The sequence below is a fragment of the Pestalotiopsis fici genome, assembly GCF_000516985.1.
Source record: "Pestalotiopsis fici W106-1 unplaced genomic scaffold PFICI_Scf_2, whole genome shotgun sequence".
Taxonomy (NCBI): Eukaryota; Fungi; Ascomycota; class Sordariomycetes; order Amphisphaeriales; family Sporocadaceae; genus Pestalotiopsis; species Pestalotiopsis fici.
In genome coordinates, this window is record NW_006917092.1 from 2,663,339 (window position 1) to 2,690,198 (window position 26,860).

General features: G+C 49.0%; 5 protein-coding genes across 5 annotated transcripts; 2 read left to right on the top strand and 3 right to left on the bottom strand.

Moving 5' to 3' along the window:
• On the top strand, nucleotides 1-774 carry PFICI_03004 (uncharacterized protein; the record flags this gene model as incomplete). Its single annotated transcript, XM_007831585.1, has 3 exons — nucleotides 1-294; nucleotides 412-591; nucleotides 709-774. The coding sequence occupies 3 exons, from the start codon at nucleotides 1-3 to the stop codon at nucleotides 772-774; spliced, it is 540 nt and encodes a 179-aa protein (XP_007829776.1).
• Nucleotides 775-12,751: 11,977 nt separating this feature from the next.
• PFICI_03005 (uncharacterized protein) lies at nucleotides 12,752-16,672 on the bottom strand (the record flags this gene model as incomplete). Its single annotated transcript, XM_007831586.1, has 4 exons — nucleotides 12,752-12,868; nucleotides 12,928-13,775; nucleotides 13,829-14,162; nucleotides 14,222-16,672. The coding sequence occupies 4 exons, from the start codon at nucleotides 16,670-16,672 to the stop codon at nucleotides 12,752-12,754; spliced, it is 3,750 nt and encodes a 1,249-aa protein (XP_007829777.1).
• Nucleotides 16,673-19,108: 2,436 nt separating this feature from the next.
• On the top strand, nucleotides 19,109-19,830 carry PFICI_03006 (V-type proton ATPase; the record flags this gene model as incomplete). Its single annotated transcript, XM_007831587.1, has 4 exons — nucleotides 19,109-19,156; nucleotides 19,232-19,345; nucleotides 19,449-19,732; nucleotides 19,788-19,830. 4 exons carry the CDS (start codon nucleotides 19,109-19,111, stop codon nucleotides 19,828-19,830), a joined length of 489 nt encoding a protein of 162 aa, XP_007829778.1.
• Nucleotides 19,831-21,308: 1,478 nt separating this feature from the next.
• Nucleotides 21,309-22,238, bottom strand: PFICI_03007 (uncharacterized protein; the record flags this gene model as incomplete). Its single annotated transcript, XM_007831588.1, has 3 exons — nucleotides 21,309-21,388; nucleotides 21,513-22,055; nucleotides 22,145-22,238. 3 exons carry the CDS (start codon nucleotides 22,236-22,238, stop codon nucleotides 21,309-21,311), a joined length of 717 nt encoding a protein of 238 aa, XP_007829779.1.
• Nucleotides 22,239-25,135: 2,897 nt separating this feature from the next.
• On the bottom strand, nucleotides 25,136-25,786 carry PFICI_03008 (uncharacterized protein; the record flags this gene model as incomplete). Its single annotated transcript, XM_007831589.1, has 2 exons — nucleotides 25,136-25,620; nucleotides 25,735-25,786. The coding sequence occupies 2 exons, from the start codon at nucleotides 25,784-25,786 to the stop codon at nucleotides 25,136-25,138; spliced, it is 537 nt and encodes a 178-aa protein (XP_007829780.1).
• Between the last annotated feature and the right edge of the window lie 1,074 nt (nucleotides 25,787-26,860).

The following is a 26,860-nucleotide window of genomic DNA, read 5'->3' on the forward strand; positions in this document are numbered from 1 at the left end:
ATGAGGTCTTCCTTACTTCTCTGTGCCGGCTTCCTGGCTCCAGTCACCGTCTTTGCTGCTCCGGCTACTGCGAATCATGACCTTGCGAGCTTCAGCCCAACCACTGCCGTACGCGACAGTTGTCACGGCAAGAGGGAAAATCTGTGTAGCCTCAACGCACCGCCGGCGCTATGCCAGCCTAATGCTTCGGTGACGGTCGAGGAGACGGCATTACGGGCGTACCAGTTCTACCGCGCCTTTGTGGTCGACGGGGATCCCAAGACCATGTTTTCCCTCATTGACTCGACATACAAGGTGAGCGAGACCAATTTTTCTTTTACTCCTCTCTCAAAGCAAAACATGGAATAAGAATATATATTCGAAAGCTCGGTCGGATGACTTACTGAAATATCGCTTCTTTTCGCAATGTAGCAACACCATCCCGGATACGCCGACGGCCCCAACACCATCTGGCCCATCTTTTGTAGCGGTAACAAGCTCGGAACGGAGCAGAATACCACGTGGTGTTTTGATGCCAGTACCAACATGTCGTACGCGCAATACTCGACCACGGACCGCTGGCGATGGCTGGACGGATGTGTTCACGAGCATGTAAGTCTTTTCCACTACTTCTAAAGTGGTCCAACCGAGAATGCGGAAATTCAAAAAAAAAAAAAAAAAAGTAAGTGGTCTTCTCGCTGACATCTTTATTTTTCCGGATCGCTGTAGTGGGACCAGGGCGAGACGATTCCAAAGGACAAGTGCTACAAATTGAATAGCACCGGTATATATTGAGCAGGTCTACGGAGGTTTAGCGGTTGGCATGCATACGAGTTTGAAAAGTGTGGCGACGTCTTCTACAAGAACTTCCGACGGAATAACATTTCACTGTTATTCTCATGGCGAATGGGTCTAATTTACTGTTCCGACTTATACCTTCAATATAAGCAATCATGCCACTTTAAATCGTTGTCCTACAATGACCCCACATAAGTCTCCGTACGGGTCGGGTTTGGAGGTCCCCATAGCATACGGACTGCATACTTCAATATAACGTTTCTCACTCAAATCACACTCAAAAATTATAAAAAAATATGCATTTTATACGGAAATCAATAATATATATACTAGCCACGTGCTTTGCGTACGGCTGCTACCTTTTGGCCTAGATTTTTAATAAGGCCGGCGATAAACTATTCGTCGATTTTAGCCCACGCGGTAGTAATTAATTCTTTTGCTTATTCGATATCGGCTTCGTTTTTTTTAAAATCGTAAAAATTAGGTTTTAATTAACGGATTTTGGCCTTTAGCGCCTTTTATACGTGCTCGATTAGGTTAAGATCCGGGTTATAAGGGGGCTAGTTAAGGGTTTAGATTTTACGCTTTTTTAGCTATTGCGGATTTCCTCCCGTAACGTAAATACGGGTATTATTTTATATAAAAGGATTTTTAGCTTCGTATAACGGGATTAATTTTTCTTTTAGGACGGCTTAATACGATTGTGTATTTATTCTTTTACGTAATATATCCGGATTTTTTTCGGGGAAAATTAGCGGGAATTTCCTTTTTTCCCCGTCCCGTAATTAAATTATTTCCTAAATTATAATAGAAATCCGGGGTTTTATATATTTTTAGGGGTTTACTAAATCCGATCGATACCTTTTTTTCGAATACCGGATTATTTATTATTCCGGATTATCCGGATTATTTTAGACGGTGCATTTATCGGAAAATAATATACGGAGGAGCTTTTATAGCTTGGCCGGAGTGTTATATTTTCGGCAGAAATCGAGTTTCCTTTTCGCCGATTCCTTCGTTAATTTAATACGCTTAATAGCTCGCTATTTTTTTAAGCCGTTCCGTTATAATATCTTTTTAATCGTTTCGGTATATACGGAGGACCTTAGTTCTTTCCGGAGCTTAGTATACGTCGCGCGAAAATATTTTTTTGCTAAAATAATAAGCCGTCGTTTTACGCGATAATTAAGTTTCCTTAAGGCATTAAATTTAGGAGTAGATTTGCTTATTTAGCGGCGCTATACGGTATTTAAAATATCCGATATAATTAGGAGCCTATCGGTTTTTATTATTTCGGCGACCTCCTGCCTGGTTTTCCCGGCTGTACGCAACGCTATAATGGCCATACGGCCCTCCGAAATAAATTCACAATTTGCGCCGCGATTTCCGCTTATAACGGTCCTAAATTAACGTAAATCTATCGTAATTTGGTTAAGAAATATATAATTAAAATAAATTAACGCGTCGCGTAAGTGGTTGTTATAAACGCGAAATTGGCTTGACCCGTACGGAGACTTATGTGGGGTTAGTGTATTATGCTCGTTTCATCGTTCTCTAGGAGTCGTCTCTTCATTATTCTTTATTGTGTAATGGCAAACAGAAGAGCTGCAATGAGAAAAAAAGGGAATCCATGTGCGTATACTTTGATGGCAACGAGCAAATAACTTCAAGTTTAGTAGGTGGGAACTCTTCAACTTTCCTTAGCAAGAGGCAAGGCTGACGGGCCAGAGTGGTTGCATTCAACAAGACGCCACGCCCAGTGCATGCAAGCACGTGTAGATAAGTTACCGCGCCTAGGAGCACCGATGAGCTGCATACATCGAACGATTTCCCAAGCCAGCCGCAGGGAGCTACTTGAGCTGATGTAAATCCTTCTCCCACCCCACGATCCCGCCCTTTTCTTCTTGTGTGACTCTGTTAGTGCGCCGAGCCTGCCTTTTTTGCTATCATCCATACCGCTGACGCGATACCGCAGAAGCTGACGCCAGATGTGCATCGAGAACTCGCTCGAGTTTCGGAGGCCGATCTACCTCAGATGTGCCCGGGCCCGGGAAGTTAATCTTTGTCAGAAATACACACATTGGGAGGGCTAATTCAATGTAAGCATCGAGATTGTGTAACCTGATCACCCGATTGTGTCACGTGCAACATGTTCATACAAATCGTCTAGATTAGTCAATATGCCATGGTTTGATTTGCGAATGTAGTATTTTCTTTAGATACTTATTAAGGTAAGTTTTTTGTTGACCCGAGTCAAGTTCTGTTCGCATGTGCCTTGCTCGTTCTTTCTTTCCTTCTATATCTCTTTTCCCTGTGATATGATATAGATTTGACCCGAAGTAGTTCCTAAACTCCGGTAACCCAATATGTTCCCCCATCCTGTAGTAGAGTGAAGATGGCCGTTTCTTCTCCGTGTGGAATTTCAGTACCTCATATCCGTATGATGGTACATGGCTTCGATGCCGTTGTAAATTGAAACGCCAGTGCACCGCGCGCAGAAACAATATCCCAATGTAAAAACACAAAAGCTCCAACAAAAGACTCCCCCTTTCTGGTTGTCATTTGTTTACACAACAACAAGTTGACCTTCCCGTTCAGCTGTGTTGTCTGACATGTCCCCTGCTCTTCCTCTCCCGAGCGCGACCTCGCCGGTCTTCCCGACTCGAATCGCTCCGGGAAGAGTCGCTGTGGGGGTAAGCCATGGGAGCTGCGCTCGTCATTGTCTCCAGGCGTGCTGATCTGCCTTCATTCATGACCTGGGGGGTGGGAAACAATGTCAGCGTGGGGGGGGTTTCTTCTTTGTGGGGGGTTCCTTTGGCAAAGAGGAAGGATTGGGGACTCACTGTGCAAAGTCTACACCGGTCGCCGAATTGGGACACTTTGTTGTGGCAGTTGACGGAGCCCTGTAGATGCATGTCAGCATAAGCTCAGGTGGTTATTCAAAGACGGGAAATGTCTGTCCGTCCGGCGTGGATCGTGAAACGTACGTAGTAGTTTGCGCAGTAGCAATGCATTTTGGCAGATGTGTATATGTTGTGTAGGTGTGTAAAAGATGTTTGGTGGAAATTGCACGTGTCTTTTGTCGTGTTTAGAGAGAGTTGAAAGAAGCTGCTCGTATAAAGCCGAGGAAGTTGTAGGTATATGGTAGGCGAGTGACGTCAGGTAGTCGATGACAAGGGGAGTTCCCGTGCGCCGGTGGTAAAAGAAAAAAAAAAGGTGTAGGGTAGAGGTGACTTGGGAGGTTGTGTAAAAGTCGGGTTTTGTTTGGGTGTTTCTTTCTTTTTAAATCTTCCGGAGAACTGATTTCTTTGCTGTCTTATGAACTGAGATCTCGATAATTCCCCCAAAAAAGAAAGGAGCATAGAGTCCGGAAGTTCATGATCCTTTATATCCAATCCCCCCTTGCCTGTGTGTTGCAGGCCGAGCAGGGCCTCTGGGCCGCTTGCAACTTGCCCTCTTTGCCCCCCCTGGTCTAGACAAGCAAACCTTAGACATCCCCGTTAGATCCGTCCACCCACTACGCAACTTTGAACCCACCAGACTAGACGATCAACCGACCGAGCTGCCGGCCGTCCGTTCGCTCCATGGGTCAGCTTGCAGCTTGCAGCAGGCTTGCAGGCTTGCAGGTCCGCCAAGCAGGAGACGTATGGTGTGAGGTCAGCAGCAGCTTTGCGAGCTTTGTTGCGTTGCCTTTCTTTACCTTCTTACGCACACTTGACTGCGCTAAGGACCTACGGAATACGGAATACGTACTCTCTTTCCTTTCTGCCCGTGCTGTTCTACTCTGTTCTGCGCCGCTCAATGTACGAAATACTCTGCCCTAGCTAGCTAGCTACATTACTCATCTGCCTGCCTGCATGTCTGTCTTTCCATTATGATTACCCAGTCTCCCAAATACGGTGCTATTGTTCCGTAGGAAACAGCGTCGGCTTTTCAAACTCAATCTGGCACCGGCTCAACCATGAACCATTTTCACAAGAGATGCAAGATACTGGGCAAGATGGGGTGGCGGGCAGGCAGAGTGGCAGGCTGGCAGGCAGGCAAAAGAGGACACTGCCTTGTAAACTGGAACCTCGATCGGGTCCCCTGACAATCATCTCATACATCATCAAGTCGATCTCTAACCTCTCTAATTATTCTTCTCCTTCTCTCTTCGTACTATGTAACGGAAGGGGGACCCACGGGCTGGCTGGAACCTCTTCTCTTTTTTTTTAATGCCCTACCAAGTACGTACACAGGTAGGTAGCGTGGGTGTACGTACCTGGTTTGATGAGTGGCTGTCGTCTGGCGCCATGACGGGCTGCCTTTCTTTGAGCCCTCTTGCTACAGGTACTGTGGTACCCGACATACTATTCTTTGCGTTCTGGACTTGGGGCTGTGAAGCTTGGACCCAACCAACAGCCTGAAGAAAATGCGTGGCACCCCGGACTTTCCCAGAAAACTGGGACTGTGGTGGAACTGGGAACTGGGACCACGGCCGGGACTGTGGACTTGGCGGGTAGGGGAATATGCACACGAGTTGTTAGGTACCTGATAGGGCGTACACACACTTCCACCTTCCTGCCACACAGTGGACAAATCATGTCTATCTGTTGGGACGGGGGTTCCGCTGAGAGAGAGAGAGTCACGGCGAAAAATAGTGACAGGCAGCGCTAAAAGGTACCTAGAGCAGACCGAGGCAAGCTCTGTAATTGCGCTCGACTTTTTGAAGCTGCATAATGTACATACATAGGTCACAGCATACTACATGCCTAATCACACGAGAGTCCCGCGGCAGCGCAGCCGGGTGCCGTTTTAGGGCAACAAGGTTACCTAGATTGAATGTAGTGTAGTTTGTTTCCAAATCCCCCAACTCCTTTTTTTTTCTTCTGTCTTTATTCGCGAGAGCCTTGAAAGAGAGTTGACAGGCTTCTTTTTTGCTTTTTGCACCGTTTCTGATCCCGGTCTGGCGTCGTCTGCGCTCAGATCAGACCTGCCAAACCTTGCATTGACTTTCAACGGGGGTTAGTTACACTGAGATCTGAAGAGATACAGAGGGGAATAAAAAAAAAAGAGGAGCACAAGCTGGGCAGTTTCCCGCTCTTTTTTATTTTTCGATCCCGGCTGGTGATGATGATGGTTGATTCGTGTATACGACTTGGACCAACACAGTAAACACCATGGTAAATTCAAAGGGGTGTAGGTACATGTTATCAAGGTGACATCGTTTATATGGCCATAGAAGGTATGTACATCTGAATCCGTGGCGGTAATAACACTGACTCTGCTCTGAGTCTACAGTGTCTCTGTTCTTGTCTACTGTATCCTCTTCTCCGCTGTCTTGTCTGCGGAGTAGAACCCTGTCGCGAGTCGTTAAAGTTCTCGATTTAGAAACAGCAAGCCTAGATAACAGAAATAAAGTCAAAACGCGCGCAACAAAGAGTAGTGGTAGTGGTGAGAAAGAAGTCCACCACCGCAGGCTACGGTGGATCGCGAAATTTGTCGCAGTGACGATCACTCGGGACCCGAGGACTTTTGTAACAAAAAAGTCACTAAGAACAAAACCAGGCGGGTTGGCGGGCTACAATCTGTGACATGATCTTCTCTCTCACTCTGGTGAAAAAAAAAAAGAACCCAAGAAGAAGCCCCTTGTCTCCAGTCTCGGACCTGCAAAGTGTTTCAATGGACGGCACATGGGCGGGACCAATAGCGGCCGGGGCTCTCGAGACTAACCCGCTGTAGGGTCATCAGGACTTTGCAACGAGCAAGCAACAGAAGGCATAAACGGCAGAGGTGCATCGAGATCCTCACCAGAGCTTCACCATCGGGGGAGCTCATCTCATGATCGTTCCATCTCATCCATCCATCCATCCGTCCATTTATTCATCCCAGCAATCTTCCCTGGCCAACACGAACATGCACATCGGGTTGTTGGTTCCGGAGGGGAGGGGCTTGGCTGAAGTGGAATGGAATGTATGGGAATGGATATCGCTCAAAGACAACCGCCGTAGAAAATAGTGTGTGTGTGTGAAAGTGACTGCAAAGGTAGGAAAAGTCTCCGATTTTCCTCCAACGAGCGCATACTGTCAATTGGCCCTGGTTGGCTTGTCAGGGCGCCTCCTCAAACATGAGAACCCACACACAAGAGATCCGTGGAGTTTGCGCCATGTTACCCACGCTGTAGTGTAGTGTATGCTGGTATGCAAGCCCATTAAAAAAAAGAGCCCAGCGCACATCAGTTCTAGAACGTGCAGATATGGGTATACTATGGAAATGTGTGGTGCGCGCCCTCAGTTACTGCTGGCGCTGCCAAAAGGACATGCCATGTTTTACTACCGCCACCTACAAGACTTGCATTGCATTGCATGGCGTCGCACCACACCGCATCGCATTGCAGTCTGTCTTTCCCCATCCATTCAATTCTTTCAAAAAAAGGCGAATGCCGTTCAAACTCGTAAAAGAAATGTAAAGATTTTTCATGGCTCGACTATACACTACTTCTAGAACTGGAGAGAATTCCCCCACAATAGTCTTGCTATGCCAAAACATTCAGTAGCACTTGACACCCTCCACAGAAATTGTCTTGCTCATGATGATTTGGTTTGCAAGTGAGACACATGACGAGCTTGACACTTGCAGACCATATTATATGGAGATGGTGCATTAGTCTAGATATAAACCTTACTGGCCAGTTATCCATCACATTCCCATATGCTGATCTCTGGCGAATGAGCCATAAAAAAATCATGTCATGTCGAGCATTCCATTATCAATATTCTGGCTGCCTTTGATGCGTTGTCATGAAAGACCATGTTCTCGATCTTTCAGCCCAAAAGCACCAAAAGTAGATTCTACTTGTCCAATCATTGCAACATTGGACGCAACACCACTTTTTGATACAACGTTGGACAATATTTCATGGAAAACTCTTTTTCCAGCCATACCCACCTGTCACCAAGGGCGAGTAATTCTCCGACGACTACAAAGTACTTACCTATGTACGCTGCAGCCGGAAGCATAAGCCTGTAGTTGCTCTCAACGGCCTGCTGCTTATGTCCCTCTCAGTGTCGTCTGTAATGCGAACCTACTTACTTACCCAGCTTGAGAGTCTATATTTTCAGTCTGTTCACCTCAAATCTTGAATTCGGAAAGCAAAACCCCCCAAAGTTCCCCCACGAAAAAGATATGCGCCGACGCCAACCTGCACAGGATAAAACGTGCGTGCATATATTGCACATCTGCGGTAAGGTATATACGGATACGTGCAGCTTCCCCAAACTTCCACCTCCGGCCCCGGGGGTAGTAGTCAACAAACCGTACCCACGTACACAGTAAATACGTACGTAGTTGGGTATGCACCTAAGCCCTATTCTCAAGTGTCGGAGGGGATGAAATGATGCAAAGTCTCGGAGAGTATACAGCTGTCAGCCACTCTGCCCCTCTTAGAGCCTCCCATGTGGAAACATATAGTCCGATAGGTTTGTAATAAGCCCAGCAGAGTCATTACCGCAAAAGCAGCCAGCAAGCCACGCAAACCCTATGCATCTTATTATATGGATCTCTTTCTTGAAATCTTTTGCCACAACTCAACGGTTTTCATATGGCATGATGATGATAACGTCGGACTCTGACTCGGAAAATTCTTTTTTGGTTCTTCTCCATCTTGTTGGGTCCAATGTTGAGGGGAATAATCAGGAGCGATTCCGGGCATTTCGTCAGAAATAAACACACTATACTAGATGACCCATCATGCGTGTATAAGTTTGCTGCTCTAGTCAAAGACTACGTCATGACATGATCTCTAGCTCAGTGCCATCGAGGAATCCGCCGGGTCCCAACAGAAGGGTAGAAATCCGCACAGATTCAAAAAGTAAAAGGGAAAACATGTTCCATAGGCAACTAGTCTGATACGTGTAGAGTTTTGATAATGGTCTTTTTTTCCCTGCCAAGGGGAGGACTTTGAGAAGAAGAAAAAAAGGCTACTATAGTACGATACACATTTATGCCTTTGGAAACCGAACTCGATACAAAATTCTTCATGCAACACCACTTAGGAAGACCTAACGAAACGTGGTATAGCATCAAGCTTGTTTCTCTCCTGTTTCCCAGAGAGCACTTTTCCTCGTCCTCAAGCAAGTATGCATTAGACCAAAAGCTAGGATATGTCAACCAATTATCCCCGTCCCTCCCATCTGCACAGGCTTAGTTCTTTATTCCCAGTTAGCCAAATGAGAGGGGGTAAAAGGTAAAAAAGAATGCCGTCAAGCTCTGCGGAACTGCAACCCAGATCCTCTTAGGTCTTCTCTTTTGCACCGATGGTAGACGATGTTGACGATGGCCGGACAATTGGGCCCAGGAACTAGTCTACCGTCTCAACGGAACCACGGTTCCTTTTAGAGGGGAGATCTACGTTCCTTGTCTAGCGGTGGGTGGGCTGCTGATAGCTTATATTACTTCCATAAGCCATCTACCTCTAGCGTCACGGGTAGCGACTCATACGGACAGACATTGTGAATAGTGAAGATCCTTTTAATGTGTGAAAAAAGAGAAAAAAAAAAGTCATGACGCATACTGTGTAAACAGCCCAGTGTCTTGCTCTATTGGAGAGTTTGTCATTACGGAAGTCTTGCCGTCGATAGATCTTCCACGCCGGTGCTGGTTTTTAGTGCAGTATTAATTTCCACGTCCACAAAGTTCGTGCCTCTTGTTCTTCCTTCCACTCCCCAGCGACTCTCTAAAATGACTAAGCGGGCAAGACTGCGAGGATCTCACGATATCGAGGTCAGAAGATCCCGAGAGACTTGGACAATCTCGATGAAGTTTCGCCAAGCAGAGCGCAGTAATGCTGGGACCGGCACGATCCATAGCCGTCAGTGGCCATCACGATGCAGAAGCCATGGCCTGACTGGCTCAACGGATATCTTATCTCGGACGGCTCTGTTCAGAAGTTCCCAAGACCTCTTCTTTCTAGGATCGTGAGTCAAGAAGCAGGAGGTTGTCGACTTCGAATGCCGACATGCATATAGATACGACAGTCTGGCGGATAGACGGCCGGAACTCGTGAGAGTCTCCGTTCTTGCCGGGAACAATTGCGTCCGCTTGCAGAGAACTGCTGACCGGTCAGCTGACGAGATGCTGTCTGCTACACCATGAGCAACCTGTCTACCTCGAGACATTCTACAGCATACCAGGAAGGTGGGCTCATTCTAGGCTCCGGCCCGAGTTCAGGGGCATACTTTGTAGTTCCGACTATCCTATATTCCCAAGTAAGCACGGCTCTGGGGCGCCGCTCCTCTGTCAAAGTCCCCGGTGCCAGCAAGGGGCCACGCCAGCAATGACGGACATGATGCCAATTCCTAGCGCTTGCCCTATAAGGACATGCGTGGAGAGAGATGCGCACATGGAACCGCGAACCTGCACCTTTGGAGCCGTGTAGTGATGACAAGTCAATTGTTTGATACAGAATAGGCAGATCTGCAAACATGGGGAGGGATACATCGTGCTAATGGGGGGCTCATGTCCTCCGAAAGTCTATGTTGAAGAATACCATCATGCTGAATGAGTGGTGTGATTGCGACCCATCTTGGCCCCCGACATCCCGAGAGTTCAATAGTCTACAAATCCCCAGCGTCGGCACTGGCCATTGCAGTTGTAATTGGCGGGCACTCGCTCACGATAGCCTCTGTCTCCGTCTCCAACATGTCGGTTTACGGCGGCAAGTGTTTAAGGTTTGGCGATACAACGCAGAGAGGTCATACCATAGGTGACCAGTATCATACCATACACATATTCAGTTAGACGCATCGGGGAGCATGCCGACAGGTCTCCATGTCTACCACTGGTTTGACGGGAGAACTGTTTCATTCCTCTTTTCCCCTCCGAGCCATTGCCAAATCATTGTTGGGTAAATTGGAAACTACGGAAGCATCAAGAATCCATCCCCGGTGACAGGTACGCACATATGCAGCATACAAACAGACTTTCCATATTCGCCGTGACGTTTTGACCAAAGAAAGCAAACGGGCCCCAGTTTTCTATAACCCAACCAATGCATACGGATCCTAGACTCCTAGGAAGTTATATCGAGTGTGTACTTCTAGGTAAATAGTCACATATGCATTCTTAGTAACAATAAATTAGGAAAATCGTGATTGTCAAAGTCGAAAGAGCATTAGCCCCATCTCATTGAAACTTCAGGGCCTCCGCGTCTCTCCAAATCTCGGGTTGATCTTCGAGTTCCCTTCTCCCTCTATCAGACATGGCGTAATGACGATCGTATGAGGCAGAGAATATCAAAATCTATCCAGCAGGTTCTAGACCTTTTGCAGATTGAACACGAACCTGATGAACCATGAACTGATCGACAGGGACAACGCAAACACAAGGCGAAGTACGTACTGTGTACGATGCACTACGTAGTCTATCCGCCCTGTCCAGAAAGTGATTGCCGGCTCCAATCCACTTTTTTCTTGTCCTGGTTTCCCTCTAGTGTACTACTGCCAACTACTACTCCATGTGTGCAATTGCCGCCGCACAGCCACGCTGAACATAACACTAAAAAGCCACCGGCGTCTCTTCGTATTTTCCATGCTTTCCCTGAACTTGTGGCACCTGACACATGGTCGCGATTGACTGCTATTAATTCTCCGACTCCCCGAAAAGAGCGTGCAGAATGGGAAAATTGCGTAATCATGAGTGGAGCACTCGGCGGGAGTTGGAAACTTCGCAGTGTCGGCCGCCGCCGCCCCCCTTTTTTTTTTCTCCCCTACACGAATTCTATGTACTCGCCATTCAACACGGCACGCCGGACTCGGGAACAAAGGCTACACACGAGCTGCCCGAGGTTTGGCTCGCGTGTTGTTCGGCCTTTGGACGTCGAGGTCGTCATGCTCGCCCCCGCGGCTCACACTATGAACTAAGCAATTCTCCACTCGATACGTTCCTGTCGTCTTCGTCGTGTCCTGTGCCGTCAAGGTACGGGAGGTCACATGTTTGGCCGCGGCTGTGGCTGTACAATTTGACCGACAGTACCTGTAACGCTCCACTGGTTGATTGTCCTAGATGATCAAGATAACCACTGCTTCTTGATCACTGTATGCGCACCATGGCGTGCTTAGCCATACCTGTAGCCCGATTATGAACGAGTACAGACAGATCCAAAACACAGAGAGTCTGAAATGTTCATCTTCCCAGGTCGAATAAATAGTGTGTTAAAAGCAAGGCTTCCTATCGCTGACTGGGAGGAGCTTGCGTACAGTCGACTTCCATTGTGTCATTTGCATTAGCCATTAATATATCTGTTACTTTGGCTCGTGGCGGAATCCTGATTGCTGAGCATAAAAGTCACTGGGAAGTGGATATGAAGGACCTATATGCTTTTGAAAATTTCGCTCTTAATTACGTTGTTGCTGTAGGCTGATACATCACCTACGTATCTAGACAACATTTCATCGCAGTCGCTGATCTCAGATCGTGACTGGCCATAACTTCCTTCCCCATAAAGTGATGCTCGTTTCGCCCTCTCTCACCTTCGCTACCAGTGCCTCTCTTCCTGTGCCTGCTGAGCTTTCTCTAGTGGTCAACTATTTCAAAGCCGGTGCCCGTCAGACAGACCAGCTGCATGGTCATCTGTCAATCGATTATTGCCGCGAAGCACTTCTTTTGTACGGATCCAACGGGAAAAAACGGAGGAAATAATGAATCCGAGGTGATTAATGCAAAAGGTTGGACAGCAAATGTTTGTTTTGGGGCAGTCATATGCACCAGCACTTCAAGTCCCAGTAGTCAAAAGAAGAAGAAGAGAAAACCTGTTCACGCCTGCTATCCAGTTGAGCCGCCCCATGCCGTCTCCAGTCGTCTGATCACACACTCTCGATACAAACGCATGCAAACATGCTCAGTCACCTCGTCACGGGTAGGACAGCGTTCTGAACGACGAAGGGCGCAAATATGAGTAGACAGAGTGAGACCCGGAAGAATCGGAAGGTGTCGGTGACTAGTGAACACCCTGTCCCTTCTCCTGAGTTGGCATCTCCGATTTCCGGTTATTCTTCCAGAAATCGATAGCCGCAACAACATCTTGGTTGTTCTCATCTTCATACGCAAATAGAATCTGTCGTCCAAAGTCAGTATGTTCCTACCTCCCGTGCGGCTTGCGTGATCGCTACTTACCTCGTGCGTACTGCTGTGAAGCATCCTGATGTTTCGGTGTGGCACAATATGCACGGCTCCATTTTCGATGTTTCTAATCTCGATGAAATTCGGCTCGAATGCCAAGATCCATGGGTAGCTCAGTGCAAATGTTTGCGGTGTACCCTCCCAGTCGATGCGCCACTCAGGTCGTGCTCTCCAACCATTGCGATTAACGAAGAAGGAGAAGTCAGTGTAGTTGAGCAGGAACTCGCCATTGAGTCTCTCAATGTGGATAGGCTTGACACCTTCCTTGCGCGCAACAAAGTCCAAGGAAGTATCTGCTTGGTCAAGCAGACTCTGGGTTTCGAGCGTCTCAAGTGATACCACTTCAAAGCCACGTGAACAGGCAACGCACAACTTGCTCTTTAGGAAGTGAACTGACGTAGACTCTGTGGGGATATAGAATTCCTTGAAGGCCTTGAGCTCGTCCTGGCCGGCATTGAACATTTTGCCAAAGCCCTTTTGTTTCTTGCCTTTGCTCATGGCGTCATTAGGCTCATAAACCTTGATCGTGGTCGACAGGGCGGTAGACTTGACGCAACAGACCAAGTGTCTGCCGAGACAAATGCCTGCCTTGAAAAAGGTGCAGTGACTCTGAATCTTCTTTCCACGTTTCGACATGGCTGGCTCGTTGGGCTCCAGAGCCTGCAAGGAGAATGACATCAAGGTCTTGTTGCAAAGAATCAGGAGCAGGCCGTATTCCTCCAGAACATCGACTTGAGTGACACTTTGGACTTCGATTACCCGTCGGGGAGCTGCATCCTTGTTCTTGCGGTCAGATACATAGATACCGGTATCAGTTCCATAAATCAGCTTGCGGCCACCATCTACACTTGCGTTAGTATGCATCCTAGTGTGTTCTTCTTCGTAAAAAACCTACCATAAGGAGTTACTGTGTTGACCTGGTTGCCCGGTCCGAAGAATCCAGTAGACATTTCGTTCACGTTGAAGAAATCAGCTCGGGCTCTAAGCCGTTGCTGGGCAGTGTCGATGAACTCGAGCCACTTCTTGCGTTGCGTGTGATTCGCTGCATACAGTACTTGCTCGTAAAAGTTCTTGCCCAAGTGTCGAAAGGTCACTGGGTAGCCCTCGGTTTTCTTGTTGTCTTGGTTGCCCGCCCGAAGAGGGATCAAACTTGAAGACGACCGTTTCATGCCGTGCTGAGGTATGACTTCATCCATCTCCCTAATTGATAATAATTCGAGCGGGATTGGCTGAGATGTGTCAGTATAATGTGCGTCTCATTAAAAATATTGATAAAATTTCGACTTACTCTCCTGTAGGCTTTGACCTCCTCGGTCTTGCCCACTTGCTTGATCCTCACCAGCAGGACTGCATGGTCAAACAGGAATGCCGTAATATCAGTCGGATCATTAGGTGTCTTCTTGAAGTTTGTCTTGAATACCAGCTCGCGACCATCTTCAGTGAGTCTGAGATCCACACGATCTTGGGGACGAAATTTCAGCTGATCGTGAAGACGTCGCAAATTGAAACGATTTTCTGCCTTGCCAGACTCGGCATTGACGCGGCTCAGCAGGCTGCGAATCATGACAAGCACCTTTGGAATGTCCTCCTTGTCGGGATTGCCGTCCTCGGTGTATTTGAGCACGTTCTCAAGCAGCAACGGGTATCGTGCCAATCTGGTCGTAGGTTTTGTCAGGTAACCGTTGAGTTCCAGCTTTCGTGATTCTTTGCGTCGCTCGATCTCGTCTACGAACTTGGAAAAGAATGTGTTGTTTGAACGCTCGTTCTCGAACTCGAACTTTGCTTCTAGTTGTTTTGAACCATACAAGATGAAAGGCTCGAATTGAGGCACGTATTCGAGAAAGATGTCACCAAGGTTGGGTACAACAGGGTTCTTCTGTTGCCTCTCGGATATCGCCTTTGCGAAACGTGAGCTGACGGTGTGGAGAGCTGGGTGGTCGATGATGTTGGTGAAGATATTCCGAACAACCTTCTCCCTCCTCGCAGCGGGAATGGGCGAGTTCTTTGACTTGAGCGGCAGAATCCAGAAGTCTCTCAGGTACTCCAAATCCTTGACAAAGTCTCTCTCGGTATAGCAGATCTCAGAGATGACTTCTTGCCTCTTCTGCTCCCTGTCACCAACACTATCGGCGATCTCCTTCGGCACAGTGTTAATCCAGAGCTTCTGCTCATCGGTCTGGTCGATATCATCTTCATTAGCGACAGCGTCGTCCTCCCTCTTCAAGCCGGGCTGCATCTTCAGGTTGAGTCGAGAGACCTGTTCCAACCGTCTTGGACAAGCTATCGAGTAGCATAGCTGATCTCTTGTACAAGTCGGCGAATAACACTCGGAGAGTAGTACGAAAACACCGTTGACTGGGGGCTTGTCCTCTGGCTCATCCATCAAAGTCTCTCGGAACTGGTACATTTCCGACGAGGAGTCTCGTAACCGGTGTTCGTAGGTGACATCGTGAAAGAACTTCTGCGCATCTAGAGCACGACCAAGTAGCAAGGCTAGATTTCTGTCTGTGGTGCGGATGATGTATGATAAGACATCGACGGCCTCAGAACCACTGAAGGCATTCTTGTATGTAAGCTCGTTCTTTGTCCTATCTCCAGTAATTATCTTCTGCTGAAACTTCTCGGCCACTCTAGATAGCAATGCAGGATAGACAAGTGGTGTCCGGACTTTGGCAGTCGGTGGTCTGTCAGTTTCGCCAGTAGACCTGGAAGATATCGAGGGGCGATGCGCGAGATCCTTCATGTCCGTAGGCATATCAGACGAAGTAATGGTACTAGCCATTGACATCGTCCGGCTGTGGTCACCTGCGACAGTCGAGGAAGCCATGCTCATTGTTCGTGTAGCTGTTCCCGGGGGTGGCCCGTAGCCATTGTAGTTGGAGTAGCCATCCATTGTAGGTGTTTCGTTTGATGGTGCTCTTGCTCGGTTCGGTATGACTCTGCCGCTCATGGTCTGATGTGCATCTCGGTCCGGCGGGGGATAGCCAGTCATAGACATGGAGCGATCATCGTGGCGTTCCGGCACAACTCGGCCCTGCGCTGTCGTCCGTGAAGCGGAGGGCGCATTTACAGGAGCTCCCCTGAAGCTGTGCAGCGATTGCTGTTGACTATGCGAAGGACTCTGCTGGTACATGTTTGGTCTCGGTACACTGGCGAGGGATTGAGACCTGTAGGGATCGTCTCTCATAGCGGCCGAGGGGCTTTGATGCTGAGGTGGGCCCTGATAATATCTTTGTGCAGGCGCCCGCGGACCATAGCCTGAAGAGGAACTCTGCATTGTTGCCGTTCTTGAGTCAAATCTTGGTGGCGCGCCTCCATGCTGCGGCGGAGGCCCAGGATAAGGTCTCCTGTCAGGACCTGGCATTGGGCCCCTCCCATATTGATTAGGAGGTGGATATCCACCCGATGGATTTCGCTGATTCTGATAATAACCATTCGCCATGCTCGTGTCCATCGTCCGCGTCCGCCCTGACGCTGATTCATCGTAGCCTCGCTGAGGTCGTGGAGGAGGCTGCCTCCGCATGTCATGGGACATGCCTGACATGCTAGAGGACATGGTTGCCGTTCGCCCATCTTGTGGCATTGAACGTGCCGCGTGCATATCTGCCGAGGACGAGGTCATCGTCTGCGAACGACCGGGTGGCGGAGCAGCGCCGAAGATATTGGAGAATGCGGCATCTCGTTGGTTGTTCTGTGGGTGGCCGTATCCGCGACGTTGGTCGTAATGGTAATCAGCCATTATGTCGTCCTGTGTGATAGAAAAGTAGACGTCAGTATGGCGACTTGGACAAGCTTAAAGAATTCCGTTTTCCCATGCCCGAATAGGAACCAGCGAGCAATGGGGTAGTATGGATGCGTGTAGTTATGCAAACAAGACACAGGACAAGATCCTGGTGAGTTGACAGCTGGCCCAAGAACCAGGTGCATTAAGGGTCAGGCAGTTAGGTAGGTAGTACTCACTTGTTCACAAGCCTAGGCGGCCGCGAGAGCCTAGGATAGGACCCTAGCTCTACGCAGATGAGGGTGTTGCTCGTTGTACTGCTGGCCGGAATGGGGATCGGTATCTACGGTATCGGGTGGCCTGATAATGTCAACCGGTCGGTGACGATGGCTACCCGTGACACCGCTGGAGCGCAGCCGGCTTCGAGCTAGGGGGGCGATGATAAGGTGGCCGCTGTGTGCGGGAAGAGGTCGACAACCAGAAAATGTTCTTTCCTGAATTGGACCCCAGGTTTTCTTTGGCGAGGAGAAAATACCGGCAACTCGCACTACGATGTGTTTGAGGGGGAGGGTTTACTTTTCCTGTTTCGCAACCAAGAGACTGGACGAGCGGCGGGCGTAGGGAGCGAAGGGAAATTGTCGGCGGTGGATTCGAGGGTCGCGGACTGGTGATGCTCTCGAACGGTCCAAGGTCCAAGGTCGGGGGGATCGGACAGGGAGTCAATGGGGGTTACGCTGTTGTCGCTCTTGCTTCGCAAAGATCGTGTGTGTGAGAGGACATTTGGAACCTGGGCCGTTGTGTTGGTATCACCCTGCTTGCTGGAAGTGAGTGAGCGAGCCAGCAGCGAGCAGGCCAGCGATTGATTGATTGATTGATCTCCACTTCCGAGCTATTCCTAGACTGGGCGGCCTTCTCGGCTCCTGGATTTATTATGTAAGTCAAGGAAACGGCTGTCGTACTATCGCTCGACTCCTGATTCTGTCGGCAGAGACATCCGCGGGGGCAACCGGCGAAGAACTGCGCAAAAAACACTTCCCACTCTTTTTCCAGAGGCGAGCAAGTCGGGTAAGAAGAGAATTAAGGCACTGGGCAGTTTCCGGATCCAACGATTGGGATGAAGAGGCAGGTCAATAATGGAGGTTTTAGAGGAATCAGGGAGCTGCTATCAATTGCTTGATTAGCGCAGCTGCAGAGACAAGCCGCAACGCGTATCAAATAAACTAGGGGCAGTTGCAGGCTAGACCCAATGACCGTTGGTTCACATGATCTTTCCTGAGGTTTCTAAGGAAAAGGCAATTCAGATACTACACAATCCTGTCTAGCAATCACAAATAATGTTAGTGGCTCATACTCAGGGAAACCAGCATTGGACAAAGATGCGAGCATATGAATCAGTTTGTCCAAGCAATAGTGAATGAATGAATGAATGAATGAATGAATGAAACGATGGGGTTTGGGCGGGGCCTCGTTGGCTCATTTCCGATCCGGCCCCAAGAGGACCAGAGCAAGACCCATTACCTTTGACCAAGAGTCACCAGACAATGATCATACATTCTACTGCTGAATACCATGATACAGATAATACTAGGTCTACAAACATTTTTTTTTCAGCCCGGCCGCGCATAGAGTAACGTGGCTTGGGCACAGCGCAGCGCTGTTGACTGTTAAGCACAAGTGTGCCGGCTGACACACGAATTGAATTTTAGGAGGTGGAATGCAAGATAGTATTCTGGAACCAGAAAGTCTCTCGCCTACACAGCAGTAGCCAGATAGAAACCAGGGCACGGGGCATCCGTCTTTCATGCCGCAGGCACTGCAGCTGAACCAGAGGCAATATCGCACCTAAATTGTACGAGCCGAATTAATACTCAATGCCCTCTTGCGCCTAATACTGTGCCCATATTTGCTTTGATGTGGTCGTGTCCCAGCTGTGGTGCTTCTCCGGATGCTTTTACCATGTGTGTATCGCCTACATTGGATTGGAGACGCGAGGGTAGGATTATGTTATTCTGAGCAGTCATCTCGTACAGTACCTACTTTCCCCCTTTTTGCACGTGCATGGCGTTGCAAAAGGCAACAAAACCCAAACTCTCCCGCATCAGTAAACACATTTGAGAGATCGCCAGAGCCCAGTCACTGACTGGCTTTTGTACTCCCTTGGCTGCCCACTGAAAAACCATGGCTACGTCAGTACCACCAAGCCACCCTTCTCCTTAACTCCGGGAAATATAGGTGGCTTCATCACGTGATTTGTGCTGGGCTAGCTGGTCTGAGCACCTGGAGCTTAGCGCGCGAGGCAGCTTCACTTGATGATTGCATCCGCCTGGTTGACCCGTAACCACGTCGAAGCTCCAAGGTCATCATCAAGTGGCTCGACGATAACCCTCGGAACAACCAAGCCCATCATCTTGCATCTCCTCTCTGGTGATCCCCAAGATGAGCTCCCTCACCACCATGGCCGAGTCCGAAGCGGCTCCCAAGTTTGCGCCGTTTATCGGCATGGTAAGCTTTTCCCCATTCGCGGTTGCATGTTGCGTTTTGGGCTTCACCGAGTGCTGACCTATTGCTCCTCTACAGGCCGGCATCGCCGCAGCTATGGTTTTCGGATGTATTGGTGCAGCATACGGTACAGCCAAGTCGGGCATCGGAATTGCAGGTGTCGGAACGTTTCGGCCAGATCTCATCATGAAGGTGCGTTTCTCTCGTGAGAGTGTATTTCGTGATACCTACGGCAGCTCTACAGCTTGTTTACTGGCATGAGATGTGTCTTGCTAACTCTCCTCGATTTTCCTAGTGCCTGATTCCCGTTGTCATGTCCGGTATCATTGCCGTCTATTCGCTAGTCATTGCTGTCCTGATCGCCGAAGATATGGCCCCGCCGAACCAAACGACTTACAGCTTGTTCAACGGCTTTATGCATCTTGCGTGCGGTATTTCGGTTGGAATGACGGGTCTTGCCGCTGGATATTGTATTGGCATCGTTGGAGACAAGGGCGTCCGCTCATACATGGAGCAATCGAGAGTTTTTGTCGGCATGGTTCTCATCCTCATTTTCGGAGAAGTCCTGGGACTTTACGGGTAAGCAACCGGCAAACTGGCAATCGAGCTGTTATAATTGCTAACCAAAGTCTAGACTGATTGTGGCTCTGATCCTGAACACCAAGAGCCGAGGCTGAGATTATGTCAAATTGGAAGATAACTCGACAGATGATGGGAACGAGTCGGCCCTGCAATTACCAGGATTGGCAACAAGATGACAGAGATGTATGAATTATTGGCGAGCCTTGTCCCGATAGCAGCATATTCAACGGCGTTCAAGGGGTTTACGTAGACAACCATGCATTCAAACTTTTACCACAGCTGATTAAGTGCACACCACATAGTGATCGTCTGTACTGCACCTCCGCTCTTCTCTTGACTAACACTACGAGCTGTTTGCGTCACGTTCTTAGGTGCACTCTTTTGCGCTATTTATTGACAGGCGTTGAAGTAGGATGTAACTGTGAAGATTCGACGCGGCTGCGTTAGGAACATCACGGGTTCGGTATATGGATGGTAGGTAGAAAGCAGCTGACTGAGTGGAAATCAGAAACCGAGCAAGAATCATAGACGACAGCACTGAGAGCACTTGTTCAGAGGGCGCGTCGAGACTCGGGAGTCATAAGATCCTGCTTCTTACATTACTTGCCTGTGTCGTTCTTGATACAGCCAAGAAGATAATCAACTTCAACTTCTTGTCTCGGAGACCAGCTGAACAGCGTACATTGGATATCCTGTGGTAGCCTCTGCTATTATGGGTATCCAATGCTGGGGACGGACTCGCAGTCATATCATGAATAAACGTTAGAGTGTCGTTATATAACTATCAGGTGACATTTCTGCCAATTTGACTCCTCGAGATATTCTGACATATGCATCCTCAAAGATTAGCGGCACATGAAGCGCTCTATCAACCAATACTTTAAGAAAGTTTGGTCGTGTATACTGAAGTGTCTAGGTAGGATAACAAGCTTACCCTGCTACGTATAAACATGATTTTGATTCCCTTGGTAGTTTGGAGAGACGGGGTTTATAGAGTTGAGTTTGCAGTTAACCAAGTTGCAAAATAGGTCCATTAGTCATGAGCGTTCGGGGGGTTCTCGAGCTGTTAGAAAACTGTTTCGAATTCGAGCGAAATAGATCAGACCTACTTGATGGTCAAGAACCTTGCTACCTTGTCTACCTAGCCACTACCAAACTACCCCATTTTTTCTTACAACATCACTGCCATGGATCGGGCTTCAGTAAAGGAAAACCCCTTTCGCATGCTTTGTAACACTCCCGTCTCGATTCCATGCATTCTTGTTCCCCGTCGTACTGATCCTTCTGGATCGCTCATGGTCGATAATGAATGCAGCGAGTCATTCGACATGTTCCGTTGGTCCTGTTTCCCATCGCAGAAAACCAAATCAAATCAATGCCATGACGCCTGAAAATGTAAGATTCGACACGCATAAAAAAAATTAAAAAATTGTCCACAACTCTTGGGCGTTTGAATCTCCAAAGGAGATTACAGACAGTGGCAGAGTATGAGAGTCTACACATTGTCGATGACCAGAAGCTCCGAGTGATCGGACTGCTCCGTCGAGGCCCTTTTGGCAGCAGCTCTGCACATCTACCATCGGCGGCGGGAGCGGCGGCTCTGCTCAAATTGTCGCCAGCTCTCTCGTCGTTGGTCCCAGTCCTGAATCTGGCCTGTACAGAAAGGCGTCAGCACACAGAATGAACAGTCGAAGGAACACATTCAAGCATCGCGTTTCCCTGGCATCGATGCAAGATTTATGGTATCCCAGCTGAAAGCAGATCGGGGCGGGCTTACCCAAAAACCAATCCCACCTCTGATCCTCTCTAATCAGGATATCGTCCCCAGTCTCCCGTGCAAGCCTCTCTCTCCGCGCTCTAGCAGCAGCTTCCTCGCCCACGAGGTAAGGGTCCTCGAGCGGTCGGCTCCGCGTTCGCTCGCGCTCATCTTCCTGCTCGTTGAGGCGGCCGAGCACGGCCCGGAGTGCTCCCTGCACCTGCATATCGCTGTTGCTGTGGCCGTGACCCCCACCGCCCCGAGAGGAGCGGCTGGCCCGCCGGTTGGCCACGGCCTGGTAGTGACGGGCCGTAGGGTTCGAGTGCATCGTCGACCAGGTCGGGATGCGGAAGTCGTTCACCTGCGGAGCCCGAGAGCGTGGGGGTAAATCATGGATCGGAGGGAGTCCGGGTCCGTATAGGAGCGAGCTGCCGTTGGCCGGCGGCACCATGGGCTGCCGAGAATTATTCGTCGGTGTTGAGTTGCCGGTGCGGGCGGGCGGCGAATATGAAGGAAGGGCCTCGTTTGGTGGTAAAGTTGAATGGTAGGAAGGCGCATCAGAGACTGTGGGGAGCCATGTTAGCAAGGATGTGCGCAAGAGTATAATGTAGGCAGGTATGTTTATATAAACTTGGTGGGCTGTTACTACTAACCATATGACGGAGCTGCCGAACGGATAGAGGCCGTCTCAAAGTCTTCAGCGCTCAGTCGCTCAGTGCGAGCCTGCATCATGACCTCGGCTGCCATCTTGACTGGAGGGCTAAGTATAGCACAGCGTGCGGGGGGTGGATCAAGACTGAGTAGTAGCAAGACGCTTTCAAAAGTGAAGAGGTAACCGGGGAGCGGACACTAGCACGTATAATCCAGTCCAGAGTTTTGGTCTTCAGCAGGGTTCACCAAGACGTTTATACTATTGCCAAACAAGACGGCTCAGAAATGAGAGAAACGAAGAGAGTTCATTAGGCAGTCGGTGAAGGGGGACTATGGTAAAGTATATACATGAACTTCCTGGGGAAGATCAAAGAAAGGGCAGCACGCAACGTTATCGGCGGCAGGGGTATTGGCAGCCTACCTGCAGGTAGGGTCCACAGTAAAGGATGACGATAGGGTGATACAAACAAATACACGTCCGCTTGGAGGTTAGTTGGGGTTGGCATACCCAAAGCTAGTGATAGCCTGGTATCAACCTCCAATGTCTATAGCCCGGAAGAAGCAGAAGCTTAGGGTTGGCTTCCCGTGCTTCCCAGCAGCGCCCGTAGGCACGCGAGCTCCAAGATTTTGGGTTTTTGGAGGCACTTGAACATGCAGAAGAGTTGCTTTATCTTCTGTCGAACCGCCGGAGAGCGCCTTGTCATCCCTCGGTATTGGAACTCGTGTTACTCGCTTGGCAGTGAGCCACAGGCCGACGTTCCATTGGGGACCTCAGAAGCATGTCAAGGGCACACGACTCCAGTACTTATCCAATACATCCAATACGGGCGGGCGGGATGGGGGGGTAGGGCGAAGACGCCAAACTGTGCCATGCTTGGCACATCAGCACGAGTGGATGCTTGACTGGGGGTGACTGGGCCTAGCCGAGCAAAAGCTACGAGCTGGAAACTCACTTCTGGGAATTTGGTTGGTATGGAGGGGGCCGTCTCTGTTTGCACTAGGTTCTGTCAAAAAAAAAAAGGGTTGGCTTGGCTGGTAATGAGCTGTCTTGTGAAAAACGGTCGGGTAGCCGAAAGTTTACCCAGATGCATTAATACAGTGCAGTTGGACATTGAAGTATGCGATAACGTCAATATTTTTTACCTTCAAAAGAAACAGAGAGAGAATGGGGGTAAATGGTTCTACGTACTACTTCCGTCCATGCTAATGCTACCAGCCCCAAGCGGGGTAGGCAAGGTAAGTAGCGATAACGACCAGCTAATACACCACGGGTAATCAATATACCTATTCTAATATGTGCACTACCTAATGTAGCGGTAATTCAGTATATCGACGCTTGCTTATTTGCTTATACCAAGCCTAAGCTGCATGCTTTATGGGTAATAAGTCGCCGATTGCATGTTTGCCTGGACCATGACCCGGGCAAATCCTGATACAGCATGCTAACTCTTGTGGTAATAAGTAAGTAACAGCATGTCATTGCCTTGTTGAATTCCTCCATGTCGTTGGCAACCCAGGAATCTGCAGCACGTCCACTGTGGGATGAGTCCGTCATCGTTCTCCAGAGCTGTGCCCACATACATCCACCTGGAAAGCGTTGTTCCTTCGTCTTTTTTCCCAACCTCGGTCAAACATGTCCGCCCCGGATGTCTTGTGCGGTTTTATTCTTTGTGTCTCGGACAAAAGATAGCGAACGAAGCGAGGAGCTCGTCTCGGGGAATAACCACCTCCCAATAGTACCTACCTCCCCCCTGGGAACGCTACTGCGCTTCGGAGATCTGGAGCAGCAAGCTGAGGGGCAGCACACCTAAAGTGGTGAAGGCTTGCGTCTCTAGCGTCGTACGTCTTGCATCTGCTAGTCCTGCATCGAAACCTGAATAGAGTCTTGGAACCAGAAGATCGGCTGGGGGGTTTACTCGTCAAGTTGTTACTGTGTACGCCGTGGCTCTTGGCTGGTGAATGAAATCGATGATCTCAATAAAAATGAGTCCTTCGAGCGAGTAGTACTTAGTATGAAGCGTGCTCTTTATAGTGTAGTTATTAGTAGCCTACATCTGAGTAATCGCAAAACAGTAGACAGAGTTTCGCGGAAGCACCGGCGATGAACTGGACCAAAACGCGACGGACTGAGAGATAAATTTCTACCATTACCACAGCAGCACTTTGACCCGTCTTGCTGACCACGTTGGCGCGTCTTGTCCTGCAGGTACGGAATGATGCCGACGGGGGCATCTACGAGCGGCACGCCGGCAGCATAGTTGCCGGCTAGATAGTCCATCACATCCGCCAAGTTCAGTCCCAGAGGCCTCCCCGGCCAGTCTCACTACTACTGATCCCATGGTCGCAACGATTGTGGTGAAGAGTAGTTGTCCTCGAGAGCGACGTGGTACACCAGTGACATAGTTTCCCTCCCAGACCGCTCTCAACTCTGCCAGATTTGCGGATACCTCCACCTATCCACACTGACCCATCATCTGCTGAATCTGAATGGACGGTGATGTTCTCCTCTTTCGTTGATGGAGTTCCAGCTCAACAGAGTGGATCTCCGTATCGCTGCTACCCGAACAAGTTTGTGCTGCCAGGAACCCGGAGATCACGGGTAACGGCAGGATCGGCCGGACGCCCAATCAAGACGGGCAAAAAATGGTTCCAGGTTGGTTCCATTACAACGACAAGTTTGGGCGAAATGACGAAACCGGTTTACGAGGGCTTTCTAGTCAATGGATTCTGAAAGACAATGTTCGATCAACGAAGCTTTTCAATTTATCCTGTGCATCGTGTAACAGGGCAATGATGCTTGATCATCTACCCCAAGATAAGAACTTGGTTCATACCCCATATACTAAGCATACTTGCTCATCCCGAACCGTGATTCCTATACCGTAACTCCAAAGTACCCATTTGTATGTGATCATAGCCAACCCTTCCCAAATGCAAGCCGTTTTCTAAAAAAAAAAAAAAAAAAGTTCATCGTATTCGTACAATGTTTCTGTTTACCACAATCGTCGCTGGTAATATAGAGGTGTCTCGCCCTGTGACAGTTCCCGGATCTCCTCCTTGATGCGTCGTCTCCTCTCGGCTCTGCTTATAGGCTCTTCCTCTTCCGCTTGCTGTTTGGTATTGTCGCTCTTCTTCTTGCCATTTTGGTCTGATTTGCTTTGGCCCTTGTCCGAGTCACTGTGGCTCTCCTTCTCATTGAGCGGCTTTTGCGATACGTCCTCGGGCACCGAAGGGCGCACCTCAATCACAAAGTCACCCTTTTTTTGCTGCGCGGCATTGCCACTGGGCGCATCGTCGTGATTCTCTATATTGACCACCGTCCCATCTTCTAGCTCCGTGGTTGACTGCTTGAACCGGTCCGGGAGATAGATTTTTGGGCTCGGCCGAGGGTCTGGTCTAATGGCTTTGCGCAGGTCTCGCAGCGTGCGCTGCTGAATAACGTAGCCACTGAGGAAGAGGGCTGTGGTGAAGGATAGAACTATAGAAAATTTTGAGATTTAGCAAATGATGCGAAAAGCCAATCCTTTCCTCGAGGCCGGCCGTCGAGATGCATGCATCCGTGGATAGCATTGGGGTGACGAGGTGGTCTTACTGATGAGCGAAGAAAGCGCCACGGATACTTGGGAGGAAGTCAACAAAACCATTGCTAACAATTTCTCCTTGGAAAATTCGGATGACAAGTCTTAGGAAATGATCTCTTTATCATTTCAATATGCGGTTCTTGATAGTGTAGCACGAACTTGCTTATATTCAACGGCTTGCTGCAGTCGAGTCTTGCGTCGTCACACATGTGATACTGCCAGTTCCTTGTTTAGTAGCGGCAGATCGGTAACCCGGGGCAACAATTGGGGAAGTGCCTCCAATTGAAAAGCCCCGGCCGGGCGGCCCCACGCCGGTATCCGTACGATTTATATCGTACATACCATGTCTTTTAGAATTCAAACAAAGTCACATTCATTCGCATCATAGTATAGTTTGGCCCAAGCAATACAATCATTCAATTCCTGGCATGTGGCCAATTGTGCAGCTTGATGCTCCCCGTGTATCTGCAAAACTTTGATGCACATTATGAACGCTCGTTGACGCATTATGCATCTATTTGAAAGATGTGTTTCCCGCGATTATGGCAGCCGTTACGGCGTTACAATCTTCGCATAAGACCAAGACAGCATTTCATGGCATTGTGTCCGCGCCAATTTCCATGATTTTCAAAGACATAACCAAGTAGCAGTACCTGGACGCCACGATGCTTCAAGATGCATTGCATTTTGCCTGCAATCAATGGAGAGATAGCAACGAGTATATGATCCAGACGCCGCGTCCAGTCTCGAGCGAAGCTGATGGGACAGAGATTGGTGGCTCGCAGCGACAAGGGCTGTTGTTCCAGTAGGCTTGGCTCATTTGGAACAATAGTGAGAGTTCTTTCATATTGTGGTTTGTTTTCCCCTCCTATATTTGATTGAACGACCGAACCAAAGCACGTATTGAGGCATGCACAATCCGCAGCACGATTGTGGTAAAGCGCTGAACTAAATACTAGGAGCTTTACGATCTCATGGACTTGACTGCCGTGGTGGAGTGGGTTGACTCTACGGATTATGCTCTCACACGATGGGAGTACGCGGCCTTGAGGTTCTATCCTTGACTGGGAAGCTTCCAACGGAATATACCTACTCCGCTGCGTGTCTCACCAAAGTTCAAAGTTTAATCGCCAAATC